The 23,105-nt window shown below is 39.3% G+C and overlaps 1 protein-coding gene across 2 annotated transcripts in view; it reads right to left on the bottom strand.

Annotated features, from left to right (window-relative positions):
* The window catches only part of cdk14 (cyclin dependent kinase 14), a 143,245-nt gene that overhangs the window by 76,947 nt on the left and 43,193 nt on the right, over window positions 1-23,105 (bottom strand). For both annotated transcript variants that reach the window (XM_062399828.1, XM_062399829.1), the window contains 5 exons: window positions 21,391-21,636; window positions 18,892-18,986; window positions 18,246-18,325; window positions 15,523-15,617; window positions 11,068-11,130 (listed from right to left, as the gene is read on the bottom strand). In XM_062399828.1, the coding sequence (XP_062255812.1) occupies window positions 11,068-11,130; window positions 15,523-15,617; window positions 18,246-18,325; window positions 18,892-18,986; window positions 21,391-21,636 (579 nt within the window). The remainder of the gene's footprint in view (window positions 1-11,067; window positions 11,131-15,522; window positions 15,618-18,245; window positions 18,326-18,891; window positions 18,987-21,390; window positions 21,637-23,105) is intronic.

The following is a 23,105-nucleotide window of genomic DNA, read 5'->3' as shown; positions in this document are numbered from 1 at the left end:
GATGCCCTCTTTCTTATAAAAGGCACACACACACACAATCAACATCCTGGAGCCATCATCAAGAACACAACCACCATTTTCTGCATTCGGACTATTGAAGAGCCATCAAACAGATGAGACATTACAGCACGTCTGATTTCACAGCTGAATCCCTGGGAAGCGCCGCACCAGTCAGAGTGATAAATTAAACTGTCTACTCCTGATTCAACACTGCCTCTTCCGTATATAAATCTTGGCTCATGATGTTTTATCAGTAATTGCCTGGTGTGGAAAAGTGTGTGTTTTTTTTTTTTTCGATTGCGAGACAGAGAGGCGACTGTAGAAGTGTAATGTAAGTGTGAAAGACAGAGATGGACAGGGCTGCTGCCTCCTTTTTCATTTTCCGTGCGGGGCAGTGAATCGATTCCATAGCGCGTGGCAGGAACGCTGACAACAGGGGACAGGAAGGCAGTGGTGGGGGGGAAAGTTGGAATCACTGAACCTTGACCCAGAGTGGTTCAAAAGCAACACATTTTCATCCTTCATCGAATAGTGTTTCGCTTTGAGTTTCAGTGTATGCTCTGAGGCAGAAGGAAGTTGTTGGAATTGTGTGTTGACTATCCCTTTTATACCAGATAATAATGAATTGTATTATTGCCACAGAGATATTTGTAAAAAGAATCCTGTACTGGTTGTAAAAAAAGAGCTGAAGTAAGTTACTGTAAGGCTGGAGATAAACGTATAGATATACATGAGTTTGTGTAGACAACCAGATGCATCGTGAGAGTAATTGTCTCATACTATGTTCCACTTTAGGGCACACCACAGAAGTGAGACCATAAAGAATTTCAGTATGAGCATTCTGTGAATAAAAGAAGAAGAACCACAGCGACACTGGAGAAGGTTAGCTAATGGTGCATGGCAGATCGCAGCAGATCTCAGTGCCAGATTGTATATGAGGCCCCTATAGCAACAACATTGTGACAATAGCGAGTATCTTCCCCTACAGAAGCCCGCCTGTTCCTGTGCTTATTGCATCTTCAGATCAGTGTTAACTTCACAAACGACTCATCCGACGCAGGATACGCAAGGAAGCCGTATGCCTACACATACGCATAGTTTCATGTATTGTATGAAAAGGTGAAACATTTGCCTGCATTGGGTTTACTACACATATGTATACATAAATGGATAAATATGCAGTAAAGAACAAAATGAGTAAAGCCATTTTTTAATTATTCTGTTGTGTATATGTGTGGTCAGAATACAGGTCAGACCTGGCTGGTAATAGTAACCCAAGAGCACAAACTCAATGCATCAAAAGTGAGGACACTTAACTAGGCTACAAAATAACCTGTGAACCAAACAGATTCCTCGGTTCTGACCTGAGTTGTGTGAGATAGAGTGTGACTCCACATGTTCAGGAACTGCCTACACGCGACCTTCAGTCTGCTACTGAACATGGCGCAGAGGCTATCACCAGCTTGAAAAACTGACAGGTAAGATCCCTAAGAGGTTGTGCAGTCAACCTCTACAGACAGAAACAAGACAATCATTCCTCACAAGACATGTGGAGGTGGGAGAGTGAGTTGACTGGCTGATACTGGGCCGTGTGAACCAAAGAGTTACAGCATCACGATGGAAAGAAATGGAAATTATTTAATTGATGCTGAATCATACACTTAAATATAATATGTATAATATCGCATTATATTAAATCAAAACAATCCTGGGGGATAATGACAAACTCAAATCGCACTGATTCTTCCTTTAAAGCAAAACAATCATTACTGAACTGATCATTTTTATAAATTTTGCCTATCTATCCATCTATCCATCTATCCATATTTTTTCCCTTTAATAGAAGTTGGTGCCCCAATTTTCCAACAAGTTCCTCACTGTCAGTCCAGTAACACATATACCTTTGAAAAATCCTCTATTTGAGCTCACCACTGGTGAACTGAACCTGACATGAATAACAATAATTAGATATTTAACAAAACATAAGCTTGCATCAAATTATAGAAAATCCATCAACAAAAACAGACAATTATTTTACTGGTGACATAAAACATTGTCCCTTCAACTATGAAAACAAATATAGTTAAGAAATATGACATAACATGTAATTGCTGCTGTTGGGACAAGCTTTTAAACAGGGTTATCCAAAAAAACCTAAATCTACCAAATGTCAGTGCTAGAAAAACAAAAAAAAAATTGTTTTGTATCTGAGATTTGATAAAACATGTCAATCAACAAATAATGAGGATCCAGAGTTCAGTTTTATTCTGTTTTCAGCATTCCCCTCTCGTTTCTTTCGTATAGTTATGGCCAATTAGGGCGGATTGAAGCGCCGAGGATTCCAATCAGGGACAGGCCCTGTCTGGCATCCAGAGTCACCGGGTCAGCGGTTTACCATACTAGCACTCAGCGGGTGAGAGATGAACTGCGGCGCAGAAAATTAGCATGAGAAATGTGTGTTTACTCATGTATATCAAACATACATATGAAAAGCCTTTGCACTGTAAAAAATGCAGCTGAAAGGCAATAATAGAGAGAAAAACAGGCATTTATTCTCTCCAGTCAGCTCTTTCATCCAAACATCAGAATCTCCTTAAGGAGGCCTCTTTTTCTTTTTTTGTCTGGTTTCGACAGGAGACATCTCTGCATTCTAATATTTGAGGCGAAACTGAGGTGCTCAGGGCAGTTGGAGGAGACGTCAGAATAACTGAATTGTGACTGATTGTGACAATGATAATAATAATATTAATAGTGTATTGTCAAGCCAGGCCCATATTGTGACAATAATTGGCCAGATTTAACCTTCAGCTGAGGAGTGGAAGGGAGGTTTACATTTCCACTCCTCTTACAGGTACAAAAGCCTCAACATGGTCAGCGCTGCACGGTAGGGGTTGTTGAAACATCAGGCATCTGCTTTATCAGACAAACTCACTCAACTACAAGTGAGAGGGGGGTAAAAGTATTGAAAGAAACCCCCTGCAGTCTAAGCTGTGAAAGAAACAGCTGGCAATTATTTTCATATCTCAAGCAAAAATTCCCAAATCCATGGTTTCTGATGATCTAATCTGAGGATTTGTTGTATTACCAGATTGAGTTTGGGTTTTCCCTTGTCAGTCAAACAAAACAAGAGCAGCTGGAACAGATGTTGACAGCACCAGGCCACAAAGCTGGTTGGTAAGTGGAGCTGTAGCCAATTCACTGAAAAGTAATTGTTTTACAGTTCACCATTTGGATGAATGTATTTTAATATTCAGCAGGTCTTTCAGGGTTCAATAGTTGCATTATGAGGGATAATGGACCTCAAATATGCTGAAGGTCCTTGAACAACCTTAGGATATTGTTCTCTGAAGCACCCTAAACATCTCCAGACTGTGCTGTAAAACAGGGTTCCTCAATGAAAAAGGTTCCACAGAGAACTGATGTAAAAAGTTAATGGGTTTCTGGAGGCTTCCAGCAATGGGACCGAACCCTGAGGAACCCTGAGAAGAGCCATGAGTAACCTTTCATTTTTATAGTGCAAGTGTATTTTCTTGGTAAAAAATACACAAATGAGGTCCACAATCCTTCACATGCACAGCGGCAATATGCTCAGGGGCCGATTTCAACTGATATGCTCCATAAAAGCTGTAATTTGCAGCTGCTCCTCCTGCTTCACGAATCAAAATAAACACAATAACTACAAGTTAGTCTTAAACATCGAAGGACCCTACACTACTTATTATCTACAATCTGTGAATGATAGTCATTTTTTTTTTAAGTGAAGGCGCCACTGTTTGATATCTGCAAATAATATTTTATATCACAATTTGCTTCTGAAAAACAGGCTCATATATCACACCTTGCATATCACTGCATATCTGTTGAGAGATTACTTTCGGTACAAACTTTTCTTCAGTTTTCAATCAGGTTTGTAAAGAACGCAGTCTGCAGGATTTGACTGGCAGTCACTATAGAGAATATAATGATAGTAACAGTGTCCACAGTACTTTGTAAGATTTCTAATAAAGTCTCTCCACATTTACAGAAGACAGTACACAGCTGTTGTCAGTGGCTTGGTAACCCTCCTCGTGATCGGTAAACTGCTCTTCATTGTAAAATGAGCGCAGCACGACATTAATGACCAAATTCACACTGCAATTAGCTGCATAGCGACAGAATGTGAAGTGAATTGATGTGTCCTCCTGCAATGCGCTCTGTGACTTGGCTTCTCTCCCAAAGTTGTTAAGTTGACACTGTTGTACCTTTTACTTTTTTCTACTGTTTTATTTTTCCATTGCAGAGTCTCATTGTCATAAAGGGGGAATTAAACACGTATCTAAGTTAAAAATCCTTAAAAGGTTTTCCAACAAAGACTATACAAGGCTACAAATCTCTTACTCTAAAACACGCTCCTGTGCTCAAATAAGAACCCTCCTAATGTAAACCGAGCTCATCACATCAACAACGGAAATACATGGTTCTGTCACTGCAGAGAAAAGCCGTGCGGAATCTCTAGAATGTGTCTGTGCATCAGTGAAGGTTTAATCATGATGCAAATTAGCAGCCTGATCATATTTAAATCAGCTATTAACATAATCTATCACCTGAGGAGTGACCCTACTGCCTGCGCACCAATCTATCATCAGCCCACCGGTGAACACGCGACCATTTCTTTTAATGACGGAACTGCCATCATGCCCAGGGCCATCGGGAAGATGAGTGTTGTGGAAATGTACGGATCAGATTGGCTCTGTGTTAGCTGAATGCGGCGGAGCTATTTGTCTGATATTCAATGAGCGGCGACGCATGAGGCAACTTATCAAAGTGACAGCGGCTGAGTGGGCTTCATTTAGTTTCACGTAACACAGGATAAAAAAAGAGAGGTTCAAAAGTTGTGTTAATATGCAAGACACTAAGCTAACAAGCTTAGAGGCATCAGGATTGGAGGCTGACTGAACTGGGACACAACAAAGCCAGATTAATAGTCGAAAGCTCCACTAGAGGTGGAACAAAAGTGCTGATGGACAAAACAGCACTTAAATGTTTCTTCTATTAGAGCCTGAATTTAAAGTGTATCCACTGGGGAACATGAGCACTCTCAGTGAACTCAATGACACTCATTACACATTAGACCTGAATAGGAGAGGAATGGAACTGATGATAAAGTCATGTGGTCATCAAAAAGATTAGAAAACTGACAACGGGCCGACTGAAAACTTAATGAAATCAAGTGTGATTGTACCTTTTGACACGGACACAGATAAAGTTCCCTTAATAAACTTGGGTAATAGTCAATGGTAGTTTAAGGTTTGGGCTAAATGTAAATCCAGCATGGTAACATGAAAAAAACAAAGTATGCTGATGTTTAGCAGTTATGTCTTAGCTTAGCGTGTTACTATGTAGAAGTTGCCTGCCAAGGCACAAGATCTCAGGTCACCCTTAATAGGTACTTAATACACATATATTCTAATTGTTTAATTTAATATTCCCAACTCCTTCACTCTGTAAACTGCTGCTTCATTTTACTATGTTATATGTTATATGGTATGTCATTTAATTTTGTAAAAAGCCTGTCTACTGCGTAGATGTTGCCTGCCATGTCACAAGAATTTCACTGCTCCGATGACGCTGTCATTGGTGCATGTGACAATAAACTTTGATTTGATTTGATATGAAAAATGAAACCTGACATCTGATAAAACTCATTAAGTCTTTTTAATAAAATGGAATGGCCCATAGTTGACCCTGAGTGATAACTACTGCTGTAGATATGAATTGTGAAATACTACATAGCTGCTTATGGTTATGGAAAAAATTACTGCTAAGCAAATTATTCATCCATAATGATGATCAAACATAAACTTGCATTGGAATTTTATATATACCTCATTTAATTCCCAATTTATCTATTTTATTGATCATAATGAGTAAAATTGTGCCAATGACTGAAAAAGTCTTCGAAACGTAATTGCGTGTGTGTTACAGCGAATGTAGATTAGAATTCACCACATGCGCCTGATACCAATGTGCTTTCCTAACATGAAAAATAATATCAATATCATTACAATATTACAAAAGTATTATTGTAGAATTTTGTAACAATTTTTGATTTGTTTTTGTTAGATCATTAAAGATTCATGATTTTTTCGACATTTACAATAATACTAGACTCATAACATAACTACATCCTTCTTATTAACATTTGTATTATTATTAATCAGTATTGTTATGTTCAGTCGGCCATTGATGTGTATTTAATGAAGCCTGGTTTTTATCAGAAAAATAAAGGTTTGTTTTACACATCTAAACTTGAAAACCATGTTTAAAAAGTAAATCGACTGACAAAGTCACATATGTGTTTGCCAGACTATTTTCACTGAACTCTTTCCTAGGAGGCTCATATAATGCTACACTATCAACAGCACTGTTTCTGCCATTGCTTCTCAGAAACAACTGTCGTTATCAGCAGAGCTACCAGATATTTGAACAACAAACTCTTGTTTTTTGCCAAGGACGTCTTTACAAACCTAGTGACAGAGTGAAAGTGTAATCATCATCGCCAACATAGAGGCTGAAATATAGCTCAATAATTGAGTTCAAACTGTATCAAGGACAACATTTTAGTGAGGCAATCATGGATTGGGAAAAATCAACATTGACGAGAGAGCTGCTCAGAGCACAAACCTCTGCCTTCGCTGACAAACCTCCAAAGCAGCATTTTGCTGTAATGAGTACATGTCAGGGAGGACTAAAATGAAACTAGTGTTAAATGGAGTGAAAACATCCAGCCATCTGCCAGCAGGCATGAAAAGATCCCTTATCTTTCCACTACGCCTTTACAGTGTTGTCCTTGATGGCCTGAATCAAGAGAGCGGCGCTTTGGCACTGGGCTGACACGACTATAAAGCTCCAGATATGGGCAGAGTTGTCATTGGCTTGTGTTTTAATGAGCTGCTGTGTAGTTGTACTGCAGGGCCTCTGTATGTAAATATAGCACGACTGAACCACCAGTGCACAGACCCCAGAACAACACAGGCTGAGTGTCTTTGTTGTCTCCCATATGTTTCTTCCTGGCACTTACTGAAGCTAGTAAATCTGGATCCTGTCAAAGTGTCAGCTTGATGGAGAGGCCCCATGCAAACATCAAAATGATTGGATGAGAGGCCTGTCAATCACACCAACCATCACCATGACAAGGTTCTCTTTAACCTTTAACATTCTGCATGTTTACATTCACAGTAATATCCAACTGCCTATAAGATTATCTCAATTCTCCTCTCTTATTCAAGGCACAACTGTGAAAAGTATTAAGAGGGCTGCAATATGTATACTGAGACTCACAGATACATGCATTTGCATTTTCACATGCATTCATTTTTTATTTCATACACATGTATGTAAAGTTGCTCTTACATGTACACACAAGCATCCCATTCGCCAAAGTACTGTTACAGGTCTTCTATGTAAACTGCCTGGAGATAATGTACTTGTGATTTGGCGCTACACAAATTAAATTGAATTGAATTCTCTCAGTGAGGTGTAAAGATATTAATCAATCATTCAAATGTATTTGTACAGCCCTTAATCATTTAAACTAGAGTGGACGCTAACTGTTATTTGATCTGTGGACAAGTTTGTGTCAGTGTCTCATTGATCTATAGGGATGTCATTGACATGTGGTCCTTCGGCCAAAATCTAATCAGAAGAACAAGTCAGCAGCATCTGGATGAGTTCAAACTCGCTTGTGTTCAATTAGAGCAGCGCTGCTAACAAACTGCAGCCGAGATCAAGGGTGAGAAAAAAAAGTCAATGGTGCTGAACCAGACAGTTTTCAAAAGATCTGACTCTGGCTCATCAAACAGAAACTTGAATCAATCTTAAACTGCAGTGAGCAACAGAAACACAGAGACACATACACACACAGAGCCACATACACACACACACACACACACACACACACACACACACACACACACACACACACACACAAACCTACCTTATGGTTCTTGACAAAAGATTATATTAGCGGTGAGGGTTTTTTAGTTTACTGATAACTAAGGTAGTTGAACAACTGTGCTTTTTCATAGTCACTCATGAAAATACACACATGTAAGGCATTAGGGGGAGGCGTAATTTGCAAATGTATATAGTGTATCCATTCAATTTCACTATGAAATCATCCTGACATCATATATCTGGATAAAGTCTATAAAGACTGGTTAATCTTAATAACCTGTACATCCAGTCAGTAATCTGATTGATTGCAAAAGTTGCATTATTTCACTATATGATCATAGTAAGGTTTAATGACATCATTCTCACCATAAGGAATCCTTAAATATTCTTTAGTCCATAAAAGCTTCAGGTTGTTTTCATTTTTCTTATAGGACAATAAGTGATGTGAATTTCTGAAGTTTTTTTGACATGATCATATGGTTGTCTTCTGCAGCCACGTAGTGAATCGTGATGGGGAATCATATCGTGACCGTGACGGCAACTGATTATGGTTCATAATTACAACTTGATTGCTTGGATTAACTATATCATTACAATTGTCATCAATGCCTCCTTCATCTGCGTCCGACTTTGTGTTTCGTATAAAAACATTGATACACTTCTCCATTTATGTTGGACATTGTCCTTTCTCATCAATGTAGTAAATAGTGTTATTTTGTTGCTCTGTTACACATGACATCTATAACACCTCTGTCTGTCCTGGGGGAGGGATCCCTCACATGTGACTCCCTCTGAGGCTTCTATGTTGTTATGTCTGTTTTTTTTAGGGCAGTAGTTTTCCTAACTCTTGCTGGGGGGTGAGGGCAGAGGACATCACATCTTGTTAAGCCCGATAAGACACATGTTAGAGTCATGAATATTGGCTAACAAATTAAATTTGATTGATAGGTTTGTGGGGAAATGTTGGAAAATTTGCTTATCTGACCATAACTTTTTTGAGTTTAACCGTTGACCAATAGGATTCTCAAGTGATATTCCCACCAGGTTTGGTGAAAATGTTAAATGTGTATCAGCACTTCTATCCTTCGACCATGTGATGTTCTAACTCAACAATACAATTACAATCCAGGTGGAGTCTGTTGGCAATCAGACAATTCAATTCACACTTTGAGAAGAGAGGACGTGCCACACTCATCGTGATGAATTAACACATCCACTGAATTGAAGCTGAGTGGTGTCAGCATTACATGACTGCACACAAACAGAGACGCACAAACCCTTTAATCAGATTAGAAGTCACAACGCAGACATTTCACCAAAGAGTGACAAAGTCAGCAACACCTCTACTGCACTCTCAGAATAATCCTAAATTATTCATGTGCATCTCAATGAGGCTGCTGTCAGCAGGAAAAACACAGATTACTTATGTAAATCCTCAGTGGCAAAAGGTACGAGCTGTTTTTGAACAGATGAAGTCTGAACTGTCACATTCCTGCATGACAGAACATACTAACACCCCCCACACCATCACATGGCCTCATTCACTCTGACACGGTTTCTTTATACCTGCTCATTTAAACGCCTCCTACACGAGAGACTGATCCCTCATCACACGAGAGAAAGTGAAGGATGAGTTACACTAACACCATCTCTCTGAGTTTGTGACCTGCTTAATGTCAGCTATAGAGCTAAAGCTAACATCAGTATGATGGGATTTTATAAATAAAAGTAACATTTTTAATGCACATTGAGAAAAGAGATCTAAAAATACTTAAGTGAGGTTTAGCTTTGGATCAAATATAAAGTCACTTAAGTTGTGTCCTTATTTAGTCAGACCTTGACGATGTCCATGTGATCTGTTCTACATGCTCTAGGGTGTTTTCCAGAACTGTGCACTTCCACTTCCTGGAATAGGTTTTTTGTTTCAGAATAATTCAGAACAATTAGTAGCACTTTCTAAAACCTGAATTCTAAATGGGCAGTGAGGCAATTACACTCCCCAAAAGAGACATCATTTAAAAGTGTCTTTAATAATTTGGATACCGGTCAGCTAAACTACATGTAAGTTAATGTAATTAAAAAGAAGAATACAATGGATGAAATAATGTCTAAGGCCTCAAGTTTCACTTTCGTAAACGAGTAATAATGTATAACCAGTGGGTAAATTATGAAAATCTGAAAACTCTGTTCAGCTTTGACTCCTCCAGCAGATAATTATGTTCCTCATATATCGGAGTCTCAGGCTACATCCACATTAACAGATTTTATTCATTAAAACATCCCTTCTGCTGTGTTCACACCTGCTGTCTACACTTTACTACTCTGGAGTGGTCCAGCCCCTTATTAGTTATTAGTTCTCTGATTATTAGAACTCTGGCTGCAAATGACCTTCAACATTTGCGCATGATTTTCACAAGAAGACAATGATTTTTCATATCTTGTTAAATCCTATATTGTTATGTATCAGTGCGGATGTAGCCTCCGGATGCATCATACTGATGATACTCTGTATATGACATAATCAATTTAAACTCAAGTAGAATGGACTAGATTCCAAAATATGACAGTGATAACAACAAATATTATTATGAATTTCAGTCTATGGAGTCCGGGTTAAACTGGGTTCATGATATCAGAAGCTGGAATGAAATGTCAAGATACACCAGATGTTACTGCCTTATTGACTAATTGACTAAAAACACTCATTCCTAAGAGAGGGAAGGCACCAGACATCTGGAAATCAAGTGACGGGTCCACTGCACTTTTTGGTTTGTCTCAATTATAGCTGTGTCTCCTCATTTACGTTACGGGTACGTCTGCAGTGAAAGCTGAAAGCAACTTTCTCCTCACTCACGTCATCTAAAGACTAATATATGTATTGTACATTTGAAAAAAATTTCAGAAAAAAGTTTAAATGACAGAAAAAGACAAATCTTTCATCAGAGGACAATCACACCATCAGAAAGACCAACCGCTTCAAGGTAAAACGTGTCTGTTTCTATTCATGAGTTAATCACAGAAGAAAGCTCTTTTTATTTTCAGGGACTTAATATAAGACCATAAGATAATGTTCTTATCATGTGGTTATCATACTAAACTTCTTGAGAGCAGCATGATTAAACTGTACTGTACCTTCACGTTGTCTGGATGGAGGCCCCCAGGGTGTCTGTCCATGTACTGACACAGGTCCGTGTGCTGTGAGGTAAAAACAGCAAAATGTTAATAGAGTAACATGGAAAAGTTTTAATTATAGTCTAGATGACCAGTCACATTACATCTTTTCTCGCCATTCACCCATTTACACACACAATCATACAATGCATCTATGTGCATCACTTCTCTCGATCACCCATCAGTCACACACTGCCGGCTCAGCCCTCAGGGGCAATTAGGAGTTCAGTATTTGTCCCAAGGACACTTTGCCACTTAGAGAGGGGGAGAGTGGGGTCTAACCGCCGACCTTAGAGGACGACCCGCTCTACCTCCCGAGCCACAGCATAAGCCAACATTAATCTTGATGTCATGGTGGTTTGGGGTCATTTCTCTTAACTGTGCGATAAAAGAGGTTCTGAATGTGGAAACTCCAAATACAAAAACAATCCGCTCTTATGGAGTATCTGTAGGTGATTTGCTTCATAACTGAGATAATTTCTCAAGATAATCTCCATCCACTGTCATGCATGCAATGGTACACTGGCCTACCCTTCGCCCCAGTGAATTGTTGACAGATTCTCCACTGAACAAGTCACACGGATGCTTTGATGTGGATGGACAATACCTGTCAGTCTTACTCAAAACCAGTTTTTATCTGTTTCCATTTCCCTAAGATATGTTTCATTGCCTTTTTCCCTTTGTGTCTTAATCCCTTTCCCCATACATTTCACCCTCTTCCTGTCAGTCATCATTAGCCTGAGAGGAGAACAATAGACTCATATCTCCAGGCTGAAAAGCCCTTTATATGTAAAACAGTACAGGATGGTTACAGTACCGAGCACAAGATGATATATCAACATGAAACCAGCAGCTCAACACATTTGTGTGGTGGATATTCCAAAGACAGCCTTTTTGGGATTCATTATCACATGCATAACTGGGTAACTACAATCATCAAATCATTCCACTCCAGTCCACCAGGGGATGGTAAAGCAGAAGACTATACAACAATGATGATGGTATACAAAATCAAGGAACTCTCCAGCAACAGGAAACATTGAGTATTCAAAAACCTGAAATGCAAGACCGAAAGGAAGGAATCAGATTTAATGAGCTGCGTTGGAGATCGGCTGAAAACACACGAGTACTAAACCAATCAGGAATTTTCACACAGGGGTTGTACTTTAGTATTTAGGGGAGTGATAAGATTTCCCCGGAACTTGATTTCGACCAGACATGGGCAAAGTACGGCCCATTTAATCCGGCCATCCGAACTTTTCCAAATATTAACAAATAAAATAAAAAATACTAAAAGAAATTGAAACTAACAATTTAGTAGCACTTAAATGGCACTTACTTATAGCACTTTGTTGTTTTGCTTTATTTTGGAAGAAATTGTACTTTCTTGCTTCTTGTTGTTCTGGATTTGTACCCTCGGGGTTGAATGCACTTATTGTAAGTGGCTTTGGATAAAAGCGTCACCTAAATTAAATTTGACCGGTAGTGTGGTGTATAGGGCTCGAAAGGGCACAAGATCTCCCTTCACTTTTTCGCTTTTGCCCTGTGAGCCCTTCTGTAAAATGGGCGGATCAATGCAACAAAAAGTGGACTATGAGCGCAAGCAGTCAACGCAAGAACGGGCGGCTACGGCTCAGAGGTTGGCGGCTAATTTACAGACTTCACCGACAAACTGCGATTCAAGAGTCAACTACCGAGGCAAGTGTTTAGGTGGCATTCAAAATAGCAAAGCCTAGCAAGCCTTTCTCCAAAGGCGAGTTTTTGTTAATAAATGCTTTGCTACCTGTTAAAGGCCAAATCCTCTGTTGTAATTATTTTTCCATTTAATTTATATTAATTCACAAAAACACTCCAACAATATGGTCCTGGCCCAGCCCCTCGGTCAAATTTTAGCACTCATTGTGGCCCGCGAGTCAAAAAGTTTGCCTACCCCTGCTTTAGACCCTGGTTCCTGTGGTTCAGTTCCTGCAAAGGATTTTAGATCTTGAGGATAGTTCCTGAGGTGGAAACTTAGCTTATCAGGTATCTCTACGCTGGTTTATCCATTTTAAATAGTATGTCATGTACCAGATATAAAAAAAAAAAATGTAACTCATAATCTTTGACAATACAGTGTCCAGCTGTATCTTTAACCTAATATTGTCCAGGCTGATACAGGATGTTCAAGGCAACTTTGTATATGTGTGTTCTGCGGCTCTATGCTAGTACAGTATGGTGGTGCTGTTAAAACATGTAACTTAATGTTTTACAAGGCTTAATGTTTAGGAGACAGTATCATCTAAATGAGCCTTCTCGTCTATATTTCAACCACATTTGCACATTTACCAATTTAATAAAACAAATTGCCATAAGCCAACAGCCACCGGAAAAATAAATTCCATTCAAAGGTTTATTTAGTCAAATTTATGAAAGGAGGCTTTAATGAGTTTTGATAAGTGACCTTGTGTGAACCAAACTGATCACTGCTCTCATTCTTCATTTAAACACGACACAACGGGCTCAACATGACTCAGCAGATCCTATTTCAAAGCTGAACCTTTGACATGTTGTTTTATCTGCCAACAAAGGGCATCACACGATCTCATTAAATGCACGGAAAGCTGAGTCAGCTAGCTCTTGTTAAGGGACTTGGCCTTGTTCAGCATTTCAGGATCAGCGACTGACCTGAATATATATGTGACCATCACAAGTTGTTTTCAATTTGCACAGATGCAAGGAAGACAACAGAGGGTTTGAACCTCTGGATGTCAAAAAGTTGTTTTCTCGCTCAAGTCTGAGGTGAGGTGTAATTTCCCATATGAACAGGTGAAGATGTTGATTAACATTTTCTGCGTTTGAGGCAAATAATTGTTTTGATTTTCAGAGGATTGGGAATTTAGAGAAAAAGCTATCCGGAGTTTGTTCTCACACATGAACAACGCAGCCGGAGATTCTCTGCTCAGACACGTTCACAACAGCACAGTAAGCTTCAAACAGTCTATTGACAGAGTGGCAGCTTCAGTTTGGTAAATACAGAATTATGGCCGATATTAATTGTGCAGGATGAACTCATTACTTTTTTGGCGACACTCTCTCTAACTTTTCTAACTCCTTGATCTACATTTGGTCTTCATTGTTTGTTTGGGGTCCACATCCTGCTGCAGACATGTGTCCCTGCTCAGGGTGAAGTCTATTCATTGCAGGGGTTTAACTCCAGAGAAGACAAAACAATTCCCTGACTTGCCAACTCCAACCATTTTTTCACCATCACTGAGAAGTTGTGTAATGTTCTGTCTCCTGCATATCTCTATACATACAGTGTTCTTTTCCTTTACGTAACTTTCAAACTCATATTCCTCATTAAATAAGACTTCTTCCAGGCATCCACTGTGAGATGCTGGTGTTTCGTCTTTCTTCAAGAGTTTGGCCTCGTTTCCAATCCTGAGAAGTGGGTTAGAAACAGCTTTCGTCCTCTGAGACCACTTCATGTCTTCTTTTGTGAGTACTTTTGCTGACTGGAGCGGTGCATTGTTAATTTACCAGATTCTGTGATGAAGTTGCTCTTCAGTCTCTCAGAGAGCTGAGCTTGGTGTATTGATCTTCTGATGGTGTGGTCACTTCTGGTCTGCATGATCGCGCTTTTGATAAAACTGATCCAGTTTTACACGTCCATCCACTGCCCCTTTACAAACCATTACTTTAGCCATACTTTGAAGTTTCCATGATGCCATTCTGCCATCACTATCATAGAGCTACCTAATAAGCGCTGATCTAACAGTTTAATTTATTAATGGTGCTCAAAACTACTTTAATAATCCCTGATCATAAATTGGGTGAGATTACTGTTGCTTAATTCGAGAATGGAAGAAATAAATTTACGAATCAGTCTTACATATAAAAACATCATTAAAAAATGTATGTTCTTTAATTTTGTGTATTTTGTATGTTATGATTAACTCTGATTAACTCTTGTTGTAATTAGTTTCCTCGCAGCAATCTTTAAATAAACATTTTTATTCTTCGGTCTTATAATAGTCTAATCCAAATGTTATTTTTCAAAGTGACTGTCATGTATATGTTTCTGAACCCTGGACTTTATATCATTCTACAGTTTGTATTATACTAAAACATAGATTTTTTTAAATAAAGAAGCAGCCTGCCTTCCTGTTCTGTGCACAGACACAGCAGCCATTGCTCTGGCTGGTACCGAGCAATGGGTGGAAAAAGCAGACTGCTTTTATGTGGGTCAAATATTAAAAACTGACACTAAATCAGTGAGAAGACAAATAAATCAGGTATCAGTTTATCTTAAAAGCTGGGGCTACTTTTTCTTCTAAACAAATACAAAAAACAGATTCTCAACCGGATCCAATCCTCTGCGGTCCACACACACGTGGCCCGAATGGGAAATGTCAGTGTGGCAGATTGCAAACTCACCACATATTCAAAGACCAGAGTCAGGGTTTCCTTGGTGTGGATGATGTCATGGAGGAGCACGATGTTCGAATGCTTCAGGCCTTTCAGAAGAGATGCTGCGGTCACAGAACAGAGGGAGACAAAGAGTTTGTGTGAAGAACATAACCAGATACCAGACAATCAGATATGATCCTTCATTAGCAGCACCATCAGAATTCAACACTACATACAGGGGATTAAAACAGATTAAAACCATACAGAGAAAATACAGGGTGGATTTACCGCTGGAAGTTCTCATACTCATTTGTTCGACATGGTAATGATGCAATAGACGTTCATAAGTGGAGTAGTGAGGTGTGTCCCGGGGAGGATGATCTAATCACCCATTACTTTACAAGCAAAGCTGTTACTGAGAAGGCCGGGTGTGATCAGCACAATCTGGGACAGACGAACTAAGACTTTCACATGTAGTTCCCTTCATCTGCTCAACAATTAGGGAGGACTGAGCCAGCAATAAAGATTTCATGGATCTCACTCATTGTACCATCAACTGGATTTACAATCCAAAGGCTTATAGAGTTTACAGGGGTCAGTTTCTTATTGAATCATTAAAATGCTATACCGCTCGATGAACTGCTTCTTAACATTGTCATTCAACACAGAAACACTCAAGTCATGATGGATGATTTGACATTAGGAAAACAATTATTGCGATGATTTAATTTGTTAGATTAAAATTCTTAAATCCTTAAAATCCTTTTTCATCAAGACAATCAGCGTCATATGCATATCAATAGTAGATCGCCAAATCATTGTCATAATTTCACTCTTGCCTAGCTAAAGTTTCAGAATATGCTGTATATATATCATGCTGTATTTCAATATTTGGAAAATTTCACCATTACTTCCCCATAGTGGTTATTTCAGGCCTATGAAGTTGTCATTTTGAATAATAAAGAACGGGGAAGATTTACAAGGACATTTTCAAATAATAATCATGCAACAATCTGAATTGTTCCACGTCCAACAATTACCTGGACACATTTACGGACAAATAACTGCTTGGCCACAGTGGAGCAATTCAGGGAATAGTTTCACTGGGACAGAATGCGAGAGCCGCATGATAAGTTACATTTTTAATATAAGACATAAATGGGATTTTCAGATGGCTGCCAATGTCGTTAATTTAGCAAACACAAACTTATTTTTCAAGGGCATAGGGGAGCATCGACGGAAAGATCCTCAGAGAGCTGGCGAGTAATGGAACCTCATGAATATATTCATCCTGTATGAGAACCTAAAGGTTGTTAAAATAAAAAATCTCATAAGCAGATGAAAGGCAGGAGAGAAAGACACCTCAAAGATCCTGTCACCAGCTCGAAGATCATACCCTCTCCCCTGCTCTCATACATCCAGCCCATCCCTGGTAATGGGCAGGAGTGTGTCTAGTTTTAATAAGTGTGGAGACGCACACTCACATACACTCGCACACACTCTGCTCTCCTCTACTTGATACATTATTTCATTCAGTAGTGGTCTCTCCAGTTCAGTAATTGCTGAATTAGTTCATTTCAAAGTGCCTTTCTGATCTGCTCACAGGGGAAGCGTGTGTGTGTTTGTGTGTGTGTGTGTGTGTGTGTGTGTGTGTGTGTGTCTGAGAGTGTGTGTGTGTGATTGTAGGCCAACATCTATCTTTATGAGGACACATTTGAGCTATGGACCTTATAGAATATGGAGAAAAATACTTTGTTTTGAGCCCAGGATGATTCTTCTATCAAACCATACAAAGCTCAAACATACTTATGTATCCTTTTCTAAACTATTGTTTATTTTCAAACATGCTCTGAGATACTTTACAGTTATTCCTTGTCATTAGTAAGTCCTCCTCAAACAGTTCTAAAATATATTGACAGTCTGGCATTATTTGTTTGTTGGACCCTTTGTGCAGAGCTTTTTTAGAAACATGCAAAGTGAGGTTAGAAACGTTATGCTCATCCGGTTTTACTACATTTTTCAGAAAAATAAAACTGAATTATCTTTATTATAGTTCACGTGTGTGGTTTAAGTTTGAATGATTGAACTGCAGTTATTTTTTCATACATTTCATTACTATTTCAGATGATTGTTTAGCAGTTAACACAATCTTCAGGTCCAAGTTTCCAACTGTTCAAAATAAAAGCTGTGTAATTCGGCTCGGTATCAAGCATTTCCGCATCAAAATGCACATTGTGCTATTACTTTGAAGGCAGATTTTCAAACAGGAAGTGATTATGTTCAATGTTGCTCTTTTCACCACAAACTCTCTTGACATCTTCTTCGGGTTCTTCTACATGTAAGTAATTACATGTAATACAAGATTCATAAACAGAATTCAATTAAAAACATTTGAGCTACTTGCCGCCACATCCTCAAGCGTCTCTGTCTTCATGTTCCCAACAACATTAGACGGCTGACAATACGTAAATATAAATAATATGAAGATTAAGGCATTTTCATTGTGAGCATTACAGATTTAATTTTTATCAGCTGTTGTTTGTGTAAGATTTTATAAAGGTTCGGCTCTGAGCACACTCCTGCCTGCATCGCTTCTGGGTGCCTTGGATGCTGGCTCCAGTAAACAATAAAAACCTAGACACACTTAAGTTCCACTGATGTAAGATGTAATAAAGATGTAATAAAGATGTAATAAAGCAGGGATACAGAATTCCAGTAATGTTAGATTTATTTCTACTTGAACCTTTTACCTTCTCTTATGGCTGTGAAGGGCGTTCCCTCCTCCTCTTGTAGACGAATCACCTTCAGAGCCACCAGTTTGCCGTTCACCCTGTGAGCGACGAACACACGGACAAAATATGAGTGGGGTAATTGTTTTTTTTTGACATAATAATAGAATCTATTGAAGGTTGAAGTTGTGGCACAGTAAGAAACGGTTGAGTTGATGGAATGTAATTTAGCAGCGGCGGAGTGAGACGAGGGTACGAGGCCACAGGGTTACACCTGAATGAAGCTCACCAATCAAAGCTGCTGCAGCAGAATAAACATGGTTAGAGAGAAGATTAGAGTGTGGAGCTTCATTCATTAAGTGCGTGGACTGTCTGGGATTTCATTAGCACACCCTGGGAGAGGAGCACCCACAATAAAGTGGAACATAACCATAACCATCTATAGTGATTGAAATAAAAGGAAATGCAAGCATGCAGTATACAGAACATCTGCATAAAACTATGAAGTGTTACTGTTATTACGCTTTCCATTTAATCAATGTATTCAGTTATAGCAGTGCTCCTGTATAATTAGGTGTAATATCCCCTGGCTGCATGAGTGACTCTTATGAACTGTGAAGAAGAGAGACTGGATTAAACTGTGATTTGACATGCACACTCTACTTACTTGCTCTTCCCCTTGTACACTGTAGCGTATGATCCCTCTCCCAGCTTCTCCAGCTTTTCATAGGAATCTGCCTTCCCAAACTTGGGGCTTGTGGGCTGAGAGAAGAAAAAAGAGGAAAAAGATGATATGAAAATGCAATATGATAAGATCAACTTAGTAACCCAGAAAAAGACAAGTCCTTGAGGATTTCCCAGAAGACATTACATGCCTATGAGTGATATTAAAATCTGGAGGCTTCCCACTGCATCACCAGGGAGGTGTGATGCCAGAGAAGAGGAGGAGAGAGAATTTCACAGTCTGCATGTGAGAAATATGAAGAGGAATTTTAATTCATTGGTCGTCTTGTAACTTTTAGCACTTTTCCATGTCTTGATATTTCACAGAGGAAAGAATCAATGACTACAGTTCTGAGGCAATAAAACCTGAGACTGAACATCTTCATCCCAAATGATAAGAATGTTTATTATTGTATCTCATGTAGTGAAACACAGCTGAAGAGTCCTTATTTTCACACCTTTGAGTTCATTAACTACTTTATTCAAAGTATATAGGTTGTCACTGACAGGTTCAAAGCATTAATCTGAGTGAAACTAAATGTCTAAACATTGGTGTTTGACATGAATGAATAGTAAAAGATGTGCTAGCATCGTAGCTTAGCGAATACTAACATGGCATTTAGTAGAGCGCAGACCTCCGCCCAGGCCCAACACATTCAAATCAACATTTATTTGGGTCTGCACCAATTCCACACACTCAGAAATCAGTCCCTTAACAGATTTTTTTTATTTGTAGGATCCATGAATCATTCCCTCGTAAATCTTACAATGTGTACAGATACTGATTCCAGGATCTGCCCCTTTGTCCGAATCCAATGCCAAAATGTAATGGAATTTTTCTTGACCGCTACCACACCCTTCCACCAAGTAGCAATAAAAACTGTGGAATAGTGTTTGTGTAATGTTGCTGACAAACAGACATACAGCGATGAAAACATAACCTCCTGGGTGGAGGCAACAAGCAAGTAACCTGGGAATCGGATGGAGAAAAGGAACAAGACGTCCGAGGAGGTCTAAATGAGGATGTTGTTTTAAAAAGCCACGGGACTCTCTAATGGACGCCTAATGGATAAAGTGAGAAAAGCTGGGGGTAAAAGCACTTTCTACTCGGAAGCTTCCACCTTGGCCAACTGACAGTAAGTGTCCGTGCTGATTAAAACCTGATATCTCCTAGTAAATCTCTCTGAGAGAGTGGAGTTGGTTGCACTGCCTGAAAATGACTGCGACAAGGCCAATTTACACATTTTCATAATCCTGGCTGAAGCTATTCATTAGTGTCCTGCAGTGGTGCTGGCAGGCAGTCAGTCAAGGCCCATATCACACTTATTAAATCTTATTTGTGTGCACATTCATCAGCCATTTCCCGTTTGGTGCTAAATTGAAAGGGAACCAAATACGTATAAAAACCTGGAAATCTCATTTGCATGATTGAGAAAATCGTATTGTTTGCAAAAGACTTTAATTAACCATGTGGACGACCACGGGCTAGTACTTTTGTTTCAGATGAAAAAAGGGTGCCAAAAAAAAACGGAGACCTTCAGAAATTAATTGGCACCTCGACGGCTTTGGAAAATCCATGTTAAAGCCAGTGCTGGGATATTCCTTTTAATTAATCTGTTTTGTAGTGATAATTTGAGCTACAGCTAAAATTGTGTCAATTCTTTGTTTTCTTTATGAATCTATGCTCAAGTCGATGACAAAATTAAACAGAACTATGGAAATGTTTGCAAATTGTATTAGAGAAGTCAAATTAAAGGACCTTCTGCTTCATGAAAAATATTTTTTTTTAGCTGGTTTAGACCATAGTTGAAGTCTAAACCAGGTGCAGAGAAACAAACGTTTCACATCAAGACATGAGGTGAAGCGAGGAGCCTGCAGCGATCAAAAGTTAAATCGGTCCACGGTAAATTTAGCGTGATGATTTGGGACATTTAAGGACAGCATAATCTGAGATGAACCTAGATGTCTGCTTGGTTATATGGTAGATATGAGAATCAGGAATCTAAGCCGCTGTGGGTTTGGCATCAGCGTTAGTGACAAAATAACTCAGAAGGTTGAGAGAGTCGTCTACTGAACAGAATGTCTGTTCCATCGAGTCTCCTTCTTTTCCTGTGCTGAAAGTGTCATGGGTCAAAAGGCTGAACCCAAACTGCTTCTGACGGCTGGGCCAAAAGTGTGATAGAGAAAGTGCGTCACGTAGATGCACTGTGTGAAAGAGTGTGACATGGAACTGTGAAGTGCTTTGAGTGCTCATCAACACTAGAAAAGCTCTAAATAAATGCAAATAAATAAACAATCACCATGATAAATAATCATTTGTTTTCTTGGGCTTTTTTCTTGCTACTGATTCACGCACCATCAGGTACTGTATAGGAACATGCATCTGATTGCCATGTTTACTATTTTAACAAGAATAAAGAAAGTAAGATGTATTTGCACTTACAGAACTGGGGCTGGAGTGTCGGCGCAGTTTGGGGGACTCCTTGCCGCTGGAGGAACTCTTGGCACTGATGCAGGCATTGTTCTCGGAGTGGACCCTCTTCACCTGACTGGCAGGCTTCTCGAACGGGTCGAAGCCGCTCTGCGTGCGCTGAACTCTCACCTTCTTGTCCTCAGGGATGGTGTCCAGGGGCTTGATGACCGAGTCTGTTCCCTGGCAGCTTCGTGTGGACATCTTTGTGAAACATATCTGTCAAAGAGGACGACGACAGGGAGAGAAGAAAGGGAGAGAGAAGATAAAAAATGAGCATTAAAGTAAAAAAGAAAAAAATCCATCTGCTATTACCCGCGTTCAGCCAAAAATTGACTGTGACCGTGTCTACTGGATGCCGCCTGTGTTTCATCTCTCTGTCAGCCTTGGTCTATTCCCTCCCTGCAGAGCATTGCTGCTACCTTTCTGCTAAGATGAGAGTCTTTTTATCTCCATCTCTCTTTTCTCTGATCAAAACAGCTCCAGTCTCACTCGGCTCTGCTCCGCACACACCACAGACTGCTGCTGGTGCTGCTTCCATACTGTGCATTCACACAATCCCACCATATCTCTGACAGACATCTACCATACGATTGTCTCCTACAAGCCCACCGGGCACACACACAAACACAAACACAAGCCCTCCGCACTCCACATCCACTCTCCAGCACAAAGCACCTTGCCAGCCTCTCCTCCGCCATGGACTGTGTGCATTGACCACAAAAGACGCAGGCGGCATGACATGTTTTGCCACGGCTCCCGTCAGATTAAATATTTAGGCCTCAACTCCCCTGCAGGAAGAACTTCTAATTACCCTGATACACAAGGAGGAGTCATCTTGCAGTGGGCTTGCATGGTATTTAATTTGGGCCAGGTTTCTATAGACACAATGGAGCAGTTCCCACTACACAGAATTCCTTCCGTGTGAAAATATGAAGTTTGTATATGAGTTTTTGATAGTGATGTTGATGGTGATGTTAAACTGATATACTGGAAATTAAAGTCTTTGCGTATTGTATGAAGAGTGGCCAGTTGTGGAATTGACTGGCCACTCTTCATTTTTTTAATGAAGAGTGGCCAGTCTTCATTAAAAAAATGAAGACTGTTTTTTTAGGTGAGATAGGGATATACAATAGCAGAACCAAGGAGAGTGTTTTAACCTTGTGTGTTTCGCATCAAGCAACCACACAGATGTTAATGGTATGAAGTGAGCAACAGGGGTGGAACATAACAAAGAATATTTACTAGTAGCCTACTGTAAATAAGTCAAATTATTTCATATGTGTGTCCATTTTATCTTAATTTCTACTTCTACACCCCTACATTTCCATACAGGAAGATGTAGACAGAAGTAGAAAAAGATAGATTGATTTATATTTATTTTTAACAGAACACCGAAGTGGACATGTACTTGTTATTTTGCAAAACTTTACATAAAAATCCTAAACTTTTACTAAGACACATTTTTACAGATTAAACAGTTCAACATAGTTATAATTAATTTGTTGTTCATGCATTAATGCATCAGTAACAATGATTCCTTAATATATATTCAGATTTTATATTATGTATAACTTCTTTTAGCTATGTCAGGATTTTGAATATCCTACACAACTGACGTCCAGCACATGATAGTCACATTTCCGCTGTAAATGATTCAACCTGGATAGAGTGCCAGGACATCCTGC

This window comes from Platichthys flesus, chromosome 11 (assembly GCF_949316205.1).
Source record: "Platichthys flesus chromosome 11, fPlaFle2.1, whole genome shotgun sequence".
NCBI classification, from domain to species: Eukaryota; Metazoa; Chordata; class Actinopteri; order Pleuronectiformes; family Pleuronectidae; genus Platichthys; species Platichthys flesus.
The sequence above is the reverse complement of the archived record's forward strand: the minus strand, read 5'-3'. Positions and strand labels throughout refer to the sequence as shown.